Source organism: Theobroma cacao, chromosome 9 (assembly GCF_053813885.1).
Source record: "Theobroma cacao isolate CCN51 chromosome 9, ASM5381388v1, whole genome shotgun sequence".
Lineage (NCBI taxonomy): Eukaryota > Viridiplantae > Streptophyta > Magnoliopsida > Malvales > Malvaceae > Theobroma > Theobroma cacao.
In genome coordinates, this window is record NC_142647.1 from 17,229,922 (window position 1) to 17,240,919 (window position 10,998).

The window sequence follows — 10,998 nt, forward strand, 5'->3', positions numbered from 1 at the left end:
ATACTAGAATAAATGGCTTTTCAAAAAGTCCTCTTGTTGCACCATTTTCCTTAATTCATTGAATAAAAGTTAAGAAAGGGAATTCTAGCATAGTTTAATGCTTTTTCGAGGAAGGATAATGACTAAAACTTTGTTTTCTATTTCAAAATCTAGTAGCATAGTCCTAAGCCTGGACCCGAAACTAATTGAACATTAGTGAAGATGCATTTGATAAAACTTGAATTGTCTTGTAAACGTGATGTTTGTGATTCAACTTTTTGGGGGGAAAGTGGGCCTCCATGTCCCGTTTCATGTGAACTTGTAAAATATGCTTTGTTGAAAAATTATTGTTAAGATGTAAAACTAATCATTCGACTCTGAAAGATGTCAATTAATACATAAAGAAAACCCACCAAATAATTCATAAAAGGGATGCCTTTCTTCCAAGCAGAGAAACCCACAATTAATTCACTGCCTCTCCATCATGCCACTTTTACTCTTTCTCTCAAATATTATGTTCCAATGATTTGGACACCCTGGCTCCCCACTTCAATCAATACCCCGATCTCTCTCTTTTAACTATATAATATATATGTGTATATAAAGGACCGACCCAATGCTCCATTTTGTTTAAAACAAAAGATTATTGTGCCCTCTCACAACCCAAGCTAATTTCCAACTTTTTCAGATTAAGCAATACCTCATTTGGAGCCTTTCTCTAATCTTAAGCTATAGACGATATCTATGACTTTGACCGTCAAAGTTTCTGCCTCCTCGCTTATCCATGTTAGCTTCCATGCTGTTTAATATCCTCCCTTTTTTGACCAAATACTTTTGTTCCATTTTAGATGATTTTAAGGAGGCTGCTTGCCCTATTCCACTGCTACAAATGCAACCATGAGATTAGAATGGGAGCTTAATTAAATCCTAGGAAAAGGAATAAAGAAGAAAGGGAAAAAAATTACAGCAAAAAAGAAAATTTGACACCATACTTTGAAATTAACTTTAAGATTTGAACATGCTTTCCAATTACTTTCAACTGAAGAACTCTTCCTCTGGTAGTAAACTAGCTTTGAATTTACTTTTGGCTCCTTTTAATGCATTAAAACTAGGGAAAAATAGCTCTTTGAATCTAACTTTTATCTCCTGTTTAGATGCTATCCTTGGAAGGCACGCATCCCTTTTTTTTTTCCCCAATATATCAAAGCTCGATCTTCATTTGTTCCTTTTATCTTTTTCAATTTATTTGTTTTTGTTTGAAGCATTTACTATTCTTTTCTTGTATAAAGTTGGAATTTTGATCCTCAAAGCAAAATTATAAAGTTTGCAATGATTTAATTTACAATCATTAAAATGAGTCCCACCATGCAAATAATCTTGGGTGACCTGATGTTTATGTGACGCTTGTCCCCTTATCATTTGAAAAGGGCAAGAACAATGTCCAATCTGAAAGTAATTCACATTCTTTTTTTTTTTTTAGTATACATGTAAAAGTCTTCATCATTTGTTCAAAATAAAAAGTTTTCATATATATGACCATCATGTCATTGTAGATTTGGAATGTAATTTGCTTGAGTTTATCAGTCCAATGTAAAAAGGTGATCACAAGATAAATATGAAAAAATCAAGAGAGAAGAGGATTACTTCAAGGATCTTTTTTACTGATTAAAAATATTAAAAAACCACTATTTAAATAAAAGATATATATACACCTATCATTGAATGTCAAATGTTACTAGTGAAATTCTACCTTAATCTCTTATACCTTGTTGAATAGGGATTGTGTGCTCCTTGTAATTAGTAATGAAATTCTACCTGATAACTAGGACATCAAGTACACAACTGTTAATCCTCATCCAAATAAATTACATTTCCCTTGGCAGTCAAAAAGACAAAAGAAACCCTCACTTAACTTCTAACCGTCTTGCACCAAGGGCATACCATTGATGTTGCCATGGGCAAGTTGTATCATCCTAACCCTAGCTGCCAACCTTTAATCTAATCATTACTCAAAGAAATTGAAGAAGAGAAAAATATTCCTTCTATTTTTTGGCATTCCAAAGTACTAATTACATTTACCATGATCAAATTTTATTCTATGACCTATTAATATTTATTTTGTTGTTTTTCATAAAAAGTACATGCGTGCAAACACACATATATACATATTTTCCTTTTTCATTTTTAGGAGAATGATTGTAGAAAGTGTTTCAAAATAAAGTATATTTTTCCTTTTTAGACATCTAATATTTCTACTTTTTTACATTAAAATTTTTTTTTATAATTTTTTTGCTTTTTCATATTAAAAAGTATTAAGCATCTATTTTATAAATTTTTAGCAAACTTTAAAATACATTACAATTAAAATTTTTGTCTTTTATCTTTCATAAAAGTTAAAGAGGGATAAACATTTGAGAAAAGAATGAATGCTGGTCATTAAAGGAGGAGATAAAATAATTGCAGCGATTCAGTGTAAGGTTTCTCAAAGATGACCTTTTGTACATTAACAAGGAATAATTACAGCTCTGAAAAAGGAAAGGTGATAGTAGTAAAAGAAAAAAGGAATTCTTGTTGGATAACTTTTAGTGAAGAAATAAAATGAGAAAGTAGTCAAAAAGCTATGCAGTGAAAGTCCATAATGAACCTCTCTCAAACTCAAAATAAAAATGTTTTTTGGTCTGCAATTGCATTGCAAAGATGGACAAACCAAAACCCAAAATCCTGAAGGAGTCTTGCGTAAACAAAATGTGAACATATGCAATTCTTGTCCACTAACACAAACACAGTTGATTTCTGTTTTACTTGCTTTATTTGGGGTACCAAAAAGCCTTTTCAAGTGGGTTGTTGGAAATGGATGGGGATTAAGACAAAAGCTTATGAAGTTTTGCAGGTTTGCAGAGCGAGGAAAGACTAAAGAGTTAAAAGAGCTGAAAAAGAGCCAATAATGCTATGTAGGATAGCAGACAGAGGGTTGCTTTTTGGGTACTTGGGGAATAAAATGCTGTCTCTCTACGAGGATTGGCGTGAAGAGAGAGACTCCTTCTCTCTCTCTCTCTCTCTCTCTCTCTCTCTAGGATAAACTCTTTAAATGTACATACTACGTACTCATTTCCTTATTATAATTTCTATAAATATATATAATATAACACTACAACAAACAAATGATAAACATGATAAAGGAGAAAGAAAAGAAAACTACAACTTTCCTTTTCACCTCCTCATCACACTCTGGCTTCTTTCCACCTTTTCTCTTTAGTACTTTTTTTGAATTTCTGCTGGCTTTGTCTGTCCATTCAAAGGGTGATGTGGGAAAAGGAGGGAACTTCTCTCAGCCTCAGTTAAATTTGAAATGCGGGTCTCTTGGGGACCCTTTTTTCTGTGTACCTCTCTCTCTTCCTTTATTTTTGCTGTTGGGTTTTTCCTTTTCTTTTCTAACTTTATATATATAAAACCAATTTGCATTAGTGAAATTTTTTTATACCACTACACTACCAGTATATAGGAAACCATGCTAGTCCTATTATTTTAGGTATGGGTGTAAGTTTGTTCTAGAATATTATATTACAAGTGCAACACAGTGAATAAAAAAGGAACAAGGTTAGATTGAGATCTTCTTTTGCAGCTTTTCATCATCTTGGGAGAAAATTTATCTGATAACTGCACCATGCCACGAAAATTTTACTATATGCATAGATATTTGCAAGTCCCAACAAGTGAATATTATTATTAAAAGACAACTTTTTTGTTTTAATAACAAAATCATACTTAGTAGTAATTAATTATCAGCAGAACAAAAAATCTAGTGACATCTCAGAGTGGCCTTTAGAAACATTGGGTGATAAAAAGAGGGTGCAGTGTAACTGTAATCTCGAGAGAGAGAAAGCAAGGAAGTGGAAATGAAAAGCTAAAAAAGCTGTCCTCGATACAAAAAGGAAAAAATAATAGTAAAAAGCAAAAGAAAATGAATGACAAGGGAGTATAAAGAAGGAGGTTCGGCCTGCTGTCTTCTTTCTAAAACTCTACTAAGCACTTTCTAAGCTCTTCTTCAATAATTTCAGTCTCAGTCTATTTTCCTTTCGGGTGGTGTGATTTCATTTCAAGTCATCTAAGTTCACAATTGCTGTGTTTTCTTTCAGCTGGGAAGAGGAAGGGCAACTTCTTTTTTTCACTTCTCAAAGTTGTTACGGTACAAAGAGAAACGAAGCGGGGTGGGGTGGTGCTAAGGTTGGAGAGATAAGCATAAGAAAGAAAGTAGAGAGGAGAAGAATTTTGGCCCCAAAAGATCGGAGACTTTCACAAAGGGGGTGGTGTGGGGGGTGGGTTTTGGCCAAGTGATGCGCTCAGGAGCCTGTGCGGTGCAGCAGACCCTCACAACAGAGGCTGCTTCAGTATTGAAGCACTCTCTCAGCCTGGCAAGGAGGAGAGGCCATGCTCAGGTCACTCCCCTCCACGTGGCTGCCACTTTGCTAAGCTCAAGGGCTAGCCTTTTGAGAAGGGCTTGTCTCAAGTCTCAGCCTCACCCGACTCCGCATCCTCTTCAGTGTAGAGCTCTCGAGCTTTGCTTTAACGTGGCTCTCAACAGACTACCCACAACGCCTGGTCCTCTCCTTCATGGCCAACCCTCCCTCTCAAACGCTCTGATTGCAGCACTCAAAAGAGCACAAGCCCACCAGAGAAGGGGCTGCGTTGAGCAACAGCAGCAACAGCCTCTCTTGACTGTAAAAGTGGAGCTGGAACAGCTCGTCATATCCATACTCGATGACCCTAGCGTTAGTAGGGTTATGAGGGAAGCTGGCTTCTCCAGCACTGCTGTCAGGAACAACATCGAGGACTCCTCAGCTTCATCTGTCTTCCAGTGTTATAGCACTTCGGGTGGGGTCTTTTCTTCACCTTGTTCTCCTTCTCCTACTGACTCTCAGAGAGAACTCGTCAACCCTAGCACTTTCTGGCAAACCCATCTCTTGACCTACTCTTCCGAGCAGAACCCATTTTTCTTTTCGCCTCAAAAGAAAGTCCCAAGCAACTATGTCACAGATTCAGCGTCTGTGAAGGAAGATATCAAGCTGGTTTTTGAGGTTTTTCTGAGGAAAAAAAGAAAGAACACTGTGATAGTTGGTGACTGTGTGTCCACAACTGAAGGCCTTGTTTCGGAGCTGACGGAGAGGATAGAGAGAGGAGATGTTCCTGAGGAAATGAAACACGTCCATTTTGTCAAGTTTTACTTCGCGCCTGTGTCTTTGAGATTCATGAAAAGAGAAGATGTTGAAAAGCATCTGGCGGACCTGAGGAGGAAAGTGGATTGCGTTGCATCTGGGGGAGAGGGTGCCATTATCTATGCAGGAGACTTAACATGGACTGCGGAAGAAAATCTGAATGGAGAAATCCCTGGTTACAGTGCAGTTGATCATCTAGTAACTGAAATAGGAAGACTGCTCTCTGACTATAACTTCTCAAACACAAAGGTGTGGTTAGTAGCCACTGCGAGTTATCAAACATACCTGAGATGCCATATGAGGCAACCTCCTCTGGAGGCTCAATGGGCACTTCAAGCCGTTTCTGTTCCCTCAGAAGGGCTTGGTTTGAGCCTCCATGCTTCCAGGTTTGCTCTTTTCCCTCATTTTAAATTTTTCTACTTGTATGTTTATTATGTTATTATATATGTTCATGAATCCACCATTAATGTGGCTGTTCCTTGGAGCTTTGTTTTCGTACACGAGAATATTTAATTATGGTTATGGAGTATATATGTAGTTACCTACTTGCATTTACTATATCTTGGTGCAAAATTTACAGCAGGTTAATTTTGATATTGTGATTTTGCAGTGTCCATGATTCAAGGATGCCCTTTGCTCAGAACCCATCTCAAGTGCTTGAATCGAAGCCATTTGCTAACAAGGAAGAGCATGACAAGCTCAGTTGCTGTGCCGAATGCACTACAAATTATGAGAAAGATGTACAGCTGTTTAAGTCTGGCCAGCAAAAGCTCTTGCCTCCTTGGCTGCAACCTCATGGTAGTAACAATGCCTACCAAAAGGTACCAAAATTTGAAAATAATTTTGAAACAATATCATTCCTTCATTTATCTTTTTCTCTTAAATTTTCAACTTAGAAGTTTATTTAAATTTGCAGGATGAATTGCTTGAATTGAGGAGAAAATGGAACAGACTATGCCACAGCTTACACCAAGGCAGGCATAATCAGAACCATTTGAGATCCACCTTGTATAACAATCAAAGCCATACTGGAAAAAGCCATCCTTATGCTTCATCATACCCTTGGTGGCCTTGTCAAAGTAGCATGTTCCCCGATTCGACTTCAATCTATTTCTCTGATTCTGGTTCGAAGCTGAACCACAGCCCCAATTCGGTGCCTAAATTCAGACGGCAAAACTCGTGTACCATTGAGTTCAATTTCGGTAATGGTACACACAAGCACGAATCAGGTGAACTAAACTTGGATTCACTTAAGAACAGTGAGGATAAAGAGGTAAAGATCACCCTTGCTCTTGGTAATTCTTTGTTTTCAAACTCAGGGAAACCAGCAAAAGAGACAAGTGAAGTGTGTAAGTTGTTGCAAGCTAATGTCCCTTGGCAATCTGAGACCATTCCTTCAATAGCTGAAACCTTGATAGATTCCAAATCCACCAAAAAGGAGACTTGGTTGCTGATTCAGGGGAATGATGTGATTGGAAAAAGAAGATTGGCACGTGCAATTGCAGAATCTGTTTTGGGGTCACCTGATTTTCTCTTGCACATGAACATGAGAAATAATGAGGTGACCTCATGTTCTGAGACGCTCGTAAGAGCATTGAGGAACAATGACAGGCTTGTAGTTTTGGTGGAAAATGTTGATTTGGCTGATACCCAGTTCCTAAAGCTCCTTGCTGATGGATTTGAAGCCGGGTTATTTGGAGAATCAAGAGAACGGGAGGGAGGTAGTAACCAAGCAATATTTATTTTAACCAAGTCCATTTCCTCAAGCTATGAAGATGGGAAAAGGAATCAGGATTCCGTACTGGAGATGAAGCTTAATGTCAACGAAAAAAGTAGCAGTTTTGGGTCACCAAACTCTGAAAACAAGAGAAAAGCCGAGTGGGATGTTTCAAACAAGATCAAAACGCCAAGAATCGACGAGGAAGATCCATCTTCTACTGGTGGTGAGAATGGTAGCATCAAGAAAGAGTTATCAAGGCAGTCTAGTTTGAACACTCTTGATCTGAACATGAAAGCTGATGAGGATGATGAAAGTGGGGATAAACCTGGAGAGTTTAGTCCCATTTCAAGTGACTTAACTAGGGAGACCACAGCTGATCCTCATATTCCAATCGGGTTCCTTAAATTGATCCAGAACCGTTATGTTTTCAACCAAAATGCAACTCAGGAGAAGGAGATGAAAGAGTTTTTTGTGTCCAAGATGAAGGGATCCCTGAAGGAAACGTTCGGGGGTCAAAATGTGATTAGTTTTAGCGTTGAAAAGAGGGTGTTGGAGGGGATTTTATTTGGCTCAAGTTATTTTCTCAACAGCCTTTTTGAGAAGTGGCTAAAAGACATTTTTCAAACAGGCTTGCAAACTGTTAAAATTGGCGGGAAAGAGGGTATAGGTGAAATTAGACTAAGTTATGGGGGTATAGGTGAAAAAGCAATGGAAAATGGGTACATGGGGACTTGCCTCCCCAAGAAAATCCAAGTTTCTTTCATGGGCTAAAATTGGGGTTTCTTCTGTAAAATTCCTGACAATACGAAAAATGACCACAATGTCCTTCGTGTAACTGCTCACTTTCATAGGAAGTGTTTTTGTGTTTCCATGCTCAAATTAATTTTCAGTGCCCTTTATCACATTCATCATTTTGTCATTCTATTCCTTTCTACCTTCCGTTCCCTTTCCTACACTCCTTTAATCTAGGATTGTTTTCACATCAAACTTTAACTGTTCCCCTCTCAAGCACCTAAATTCTCTTTCTCCTTTTCTCGCTCTTTCTGGTTATGGATATCATCAAACATACTGAAGAATAAAAGGTGAACCTAGGATCTTAATATACTGAACCCTGAGGCTAAAGGCCAGTGGTGAAGCCCATTCTCGCTCGTCCTTGTAGCATTGAACTCTCTCAAGTCTCAAGCAATATCCCTTATGTTTTGGCTCTTCTGCCCCTTGCTGCTAATTAGGCCACCAAAAGCAGATAGCAAGCTTGGCATAATTAATGTACTAAATAACATAATCATGCATTAGAACCATTGAATTTGAACATCAATTAATGATTACACCTTGCTATTTTTTATTCCATAGCCCTGTCCTTTTAGTGAAGAGAAGAAAACAAATGCTCTTATTGTCTAAGCAATGATGAATGCTTTGACACATTGAGACCAAATAGCAACCCTCCCAACAATTATTGATACAAGCTGTTTAAATTAACAACATGATAACTTGTAAAGTTGAAGAGAGATTTTTAGTATAGGGCCGGGGGTGGAGACTTTTTGTGCAGAAAATATTATCTCGTTTGAGTGTTATTAATCGATCATCATCTGCTCTCTTTTGACTGTAATCAATGGCCATTCTCATCATAACTAGGCCAAAAAGAGTAACCCAAATCATAATAACATTTCATTGGAGTCCAACACAGACAAAAAACAATTACATCTTCTCCTCCACTACAAGCCAATCCCATTTGAAAATTTATTTCCTTACTCTCAACCCTGCACCATTATTTTGACTTGAAAACTATTTGCATCAAACGGCGGAGGTGGGGCCTGTCTTCCTATCATACATACAAAAAGCAATTATTCCATCTTTTCTCAGCCCCATTAATTAATTCAGATGGTAATAAATAAAAATTAATTTTTTAGCACTACTTTAGAAAAAGCTCTCTAGTGTCCTAGTGCGTTTAGAAAAAGCTTTGATCTATGATAGGCCAATGATGGGTGTTCTATCCTCGTGGATCCATCGGTGGAGTATTTTAATAAAAGAAATAGAAAACGCTTTCATTTATGACAAGCCTTTAAGATTTTAAACTATCTACGTTTGTAAGTTTGCTAATTTGCAAGTATTTTTTACTTACAACAAAATAAATAAACATTATACTTCGTTACATTCGAAAAGCTTCTGATTTTTTTTTTTTGTAAATAGTTTATTTACCTCTAGCTTCTTGTCATCCAATTCCAAAGAAAATCTCCTTTTTAATAGTTGTTTATAGAGTACTTATTTTTCCATTAATTTTTTGTTTAAAATTTCGTTCAAGAATTTTAACTAATAGGATGAAAAAGACGTCAATTTTGGTAGAGGTTCCTACCTTTTAACTTGTGCTACTTAGGTTGCTGGGCTTACTGTATCTTATGGGCCAACGTGCAATACCGCCTCTTTGCATCGGTTGCTTCTTATCACTGAGAGGATTCATATTGTCTTCAGAGAGCTACCTATATACTTATTTTGTGCCTCAATTTCTCATTGTGACAGCTCAACGACAGTAAAATGATCCTTTAATCCTTTCTTGAGATACTATTATTTAACATTTTTCAACTATTTGAGACAATACATCATGAAACATTGCTGCAAAATTTGTCCAACACTACTCAAATCGATGGCTTGGATCGTCCTGATGCAAACTCTAAGAGAAGGAAGAAAAGAATTGCTTTCACTCCTTTGATGTTTCTCACATGTTATACTCGAGTTATGATGGATGAAGATAACGTTGAGGTGAAGAACTAGGAGAAGGATCACAACCACTTTAGACATTTTTTACCCAATTGTTTTTCTAACACTTTGTATGATCATTATTTCCAAACTTAGTCTCCAGCAAAGAAAATTTGAAAGGCCCTGCAACAAAAATATGACAGTACTAGAGAAGTTGCACACAAAAAAAATTTCATGAAAACGAATTTCCTTTTAGAATTAGAAATGATGGGGGTCTTGAACTTGAACCAACAGTTATGGGTGAACATGAAACTATTAACTATAAATAACCTACAAACTTTAAAGCAATTTACTTCTAAACCCAAAAAGAGGATGAATTTGTGAGTCAACCTATTAGAAGTAAAAGAGGAAGAATAGTGAAACACTTTGGTATCGACGATCACGTGTTCAATGTTCAAAATGATCGATGAGGTCTTATCCTCTCGTGATTCAAACCTTTTATAACGAGTCATCAAAAATGAGATGGATTTTTTAAACAAACAAAACTTAGAAATTAGTCAAGTTACCATCGGATTGTAGTGCTATAGAGTGTAAATGGGTACTCAAGTTAAAGCGTGATAGCTCAATTGATATATATAAAGCAAGGCTTGTAGTTAAAGGTTTGATGTAAAAGGAAGACATTGATTTCTTTGATAAATTTTCTCTCTTGAGCAAGATAATATCAACAAGAGTTTTGGTTGCAGTTGTTGCCATCCATGACTTGATAATTTATCAAGCGGATGTAAAAACAATTTCCTAAACAGAGAATTGGAAGAAGAAATTTATCTAGAACGATATGAGAATTTTCTTATACCAAGTTAATTTGACACATTTAATTTATAATAGTTTTAAAACCAATGAAAGTGATAACTGCATATATTATAAATTGGATTGTGATTCACGTGTCATAATTTGTTTTTATGTTGACTATCTCTAAATTTTGGTTACAAATCTTGAGATTATAAAGGCTACCAAAATGCTACTTACTGATATTTTGACATGAGATTTAGGGGAAACGAATGTTATTCTTGACATGAGGATCATATGCTTATGGTATTTTTCTAAACCAATCTCATTATATTGAAAAAGTTTTCAAAAAATACAAGTTTTTTTTATTGCAAACCCTTGTGCTCTCTTTTTGATCCAAATATACATTTGTTGTTCACGAAAAATGATCAATATATGTGTAATCAAATGGAATATGTTAGTGTAGATAGTTGATTTTGGCTTCTAACTTATCATTTCTTTAAGAGTTGTTTTAGAGCATAATGCTATACAAAGAATAATGAGGACAACTAGAATAAGTGGAACAATTCACATAGAAGAGCTAGAACAAGTGGAATAATACTTCACGTA

The 10,998-nt window shown here is 36.3% G+C and overlaps 1 protein-coding gene across 1 annotated transcript; it reads left to right on the top strand.

Annotated features, from left to right (window-relative positions):
- Positions 1–3,970: 3,970 nt before the first annotated feature.
- On the top strand, positions 3,971–7,791 carry LOC18589417 (protein SMAX1-LIKE 4). Its single transcript, XM_018128438.2, has 3 exons — positions 3,971–5,578; positions 5,803–6,013; positions 6,109–7,791. The coding sequence occupies exons 1-3, from the start codon at positions 4,314–4,316 to the stop codon at positions 7,681–7,683; spliced, it is 3,051 nt and encodes a 1,016-aa protein (XP_017983927.2). The 5' UTR covers positions 3,971–4,313; the 3' UTR covers positions 7,684–7,791.
- Positions 7,792–10,998: the final 3,207 nt, after the last annotated feature.

Excerpts from the sequence above, each read along its gene's own strand:
- LOC18589417 (XM_018128438.2), top strand. The coding sequence starts at position 4,314 with ATGCGCTCAGGAGCCTGTGCGGTGCAGCAGACCCTCACAACAGAGGCT. Across the intron at positions 5,579-5,802 it reads TTGAGCCTCCATGCTTCCAG|TGTCCATGATTCAAGGATGC; the intron begins GTTTGCTCTTTT and ends GTGATTTTGCAG. Across the intron at positions 6,014-6,108 it reads GTAACAATGCCTACCAAAAG|GATGAATTGCTTGAATTGAG; the intron begins GTACCAAAATTT and ends TTAAATTTGCAG.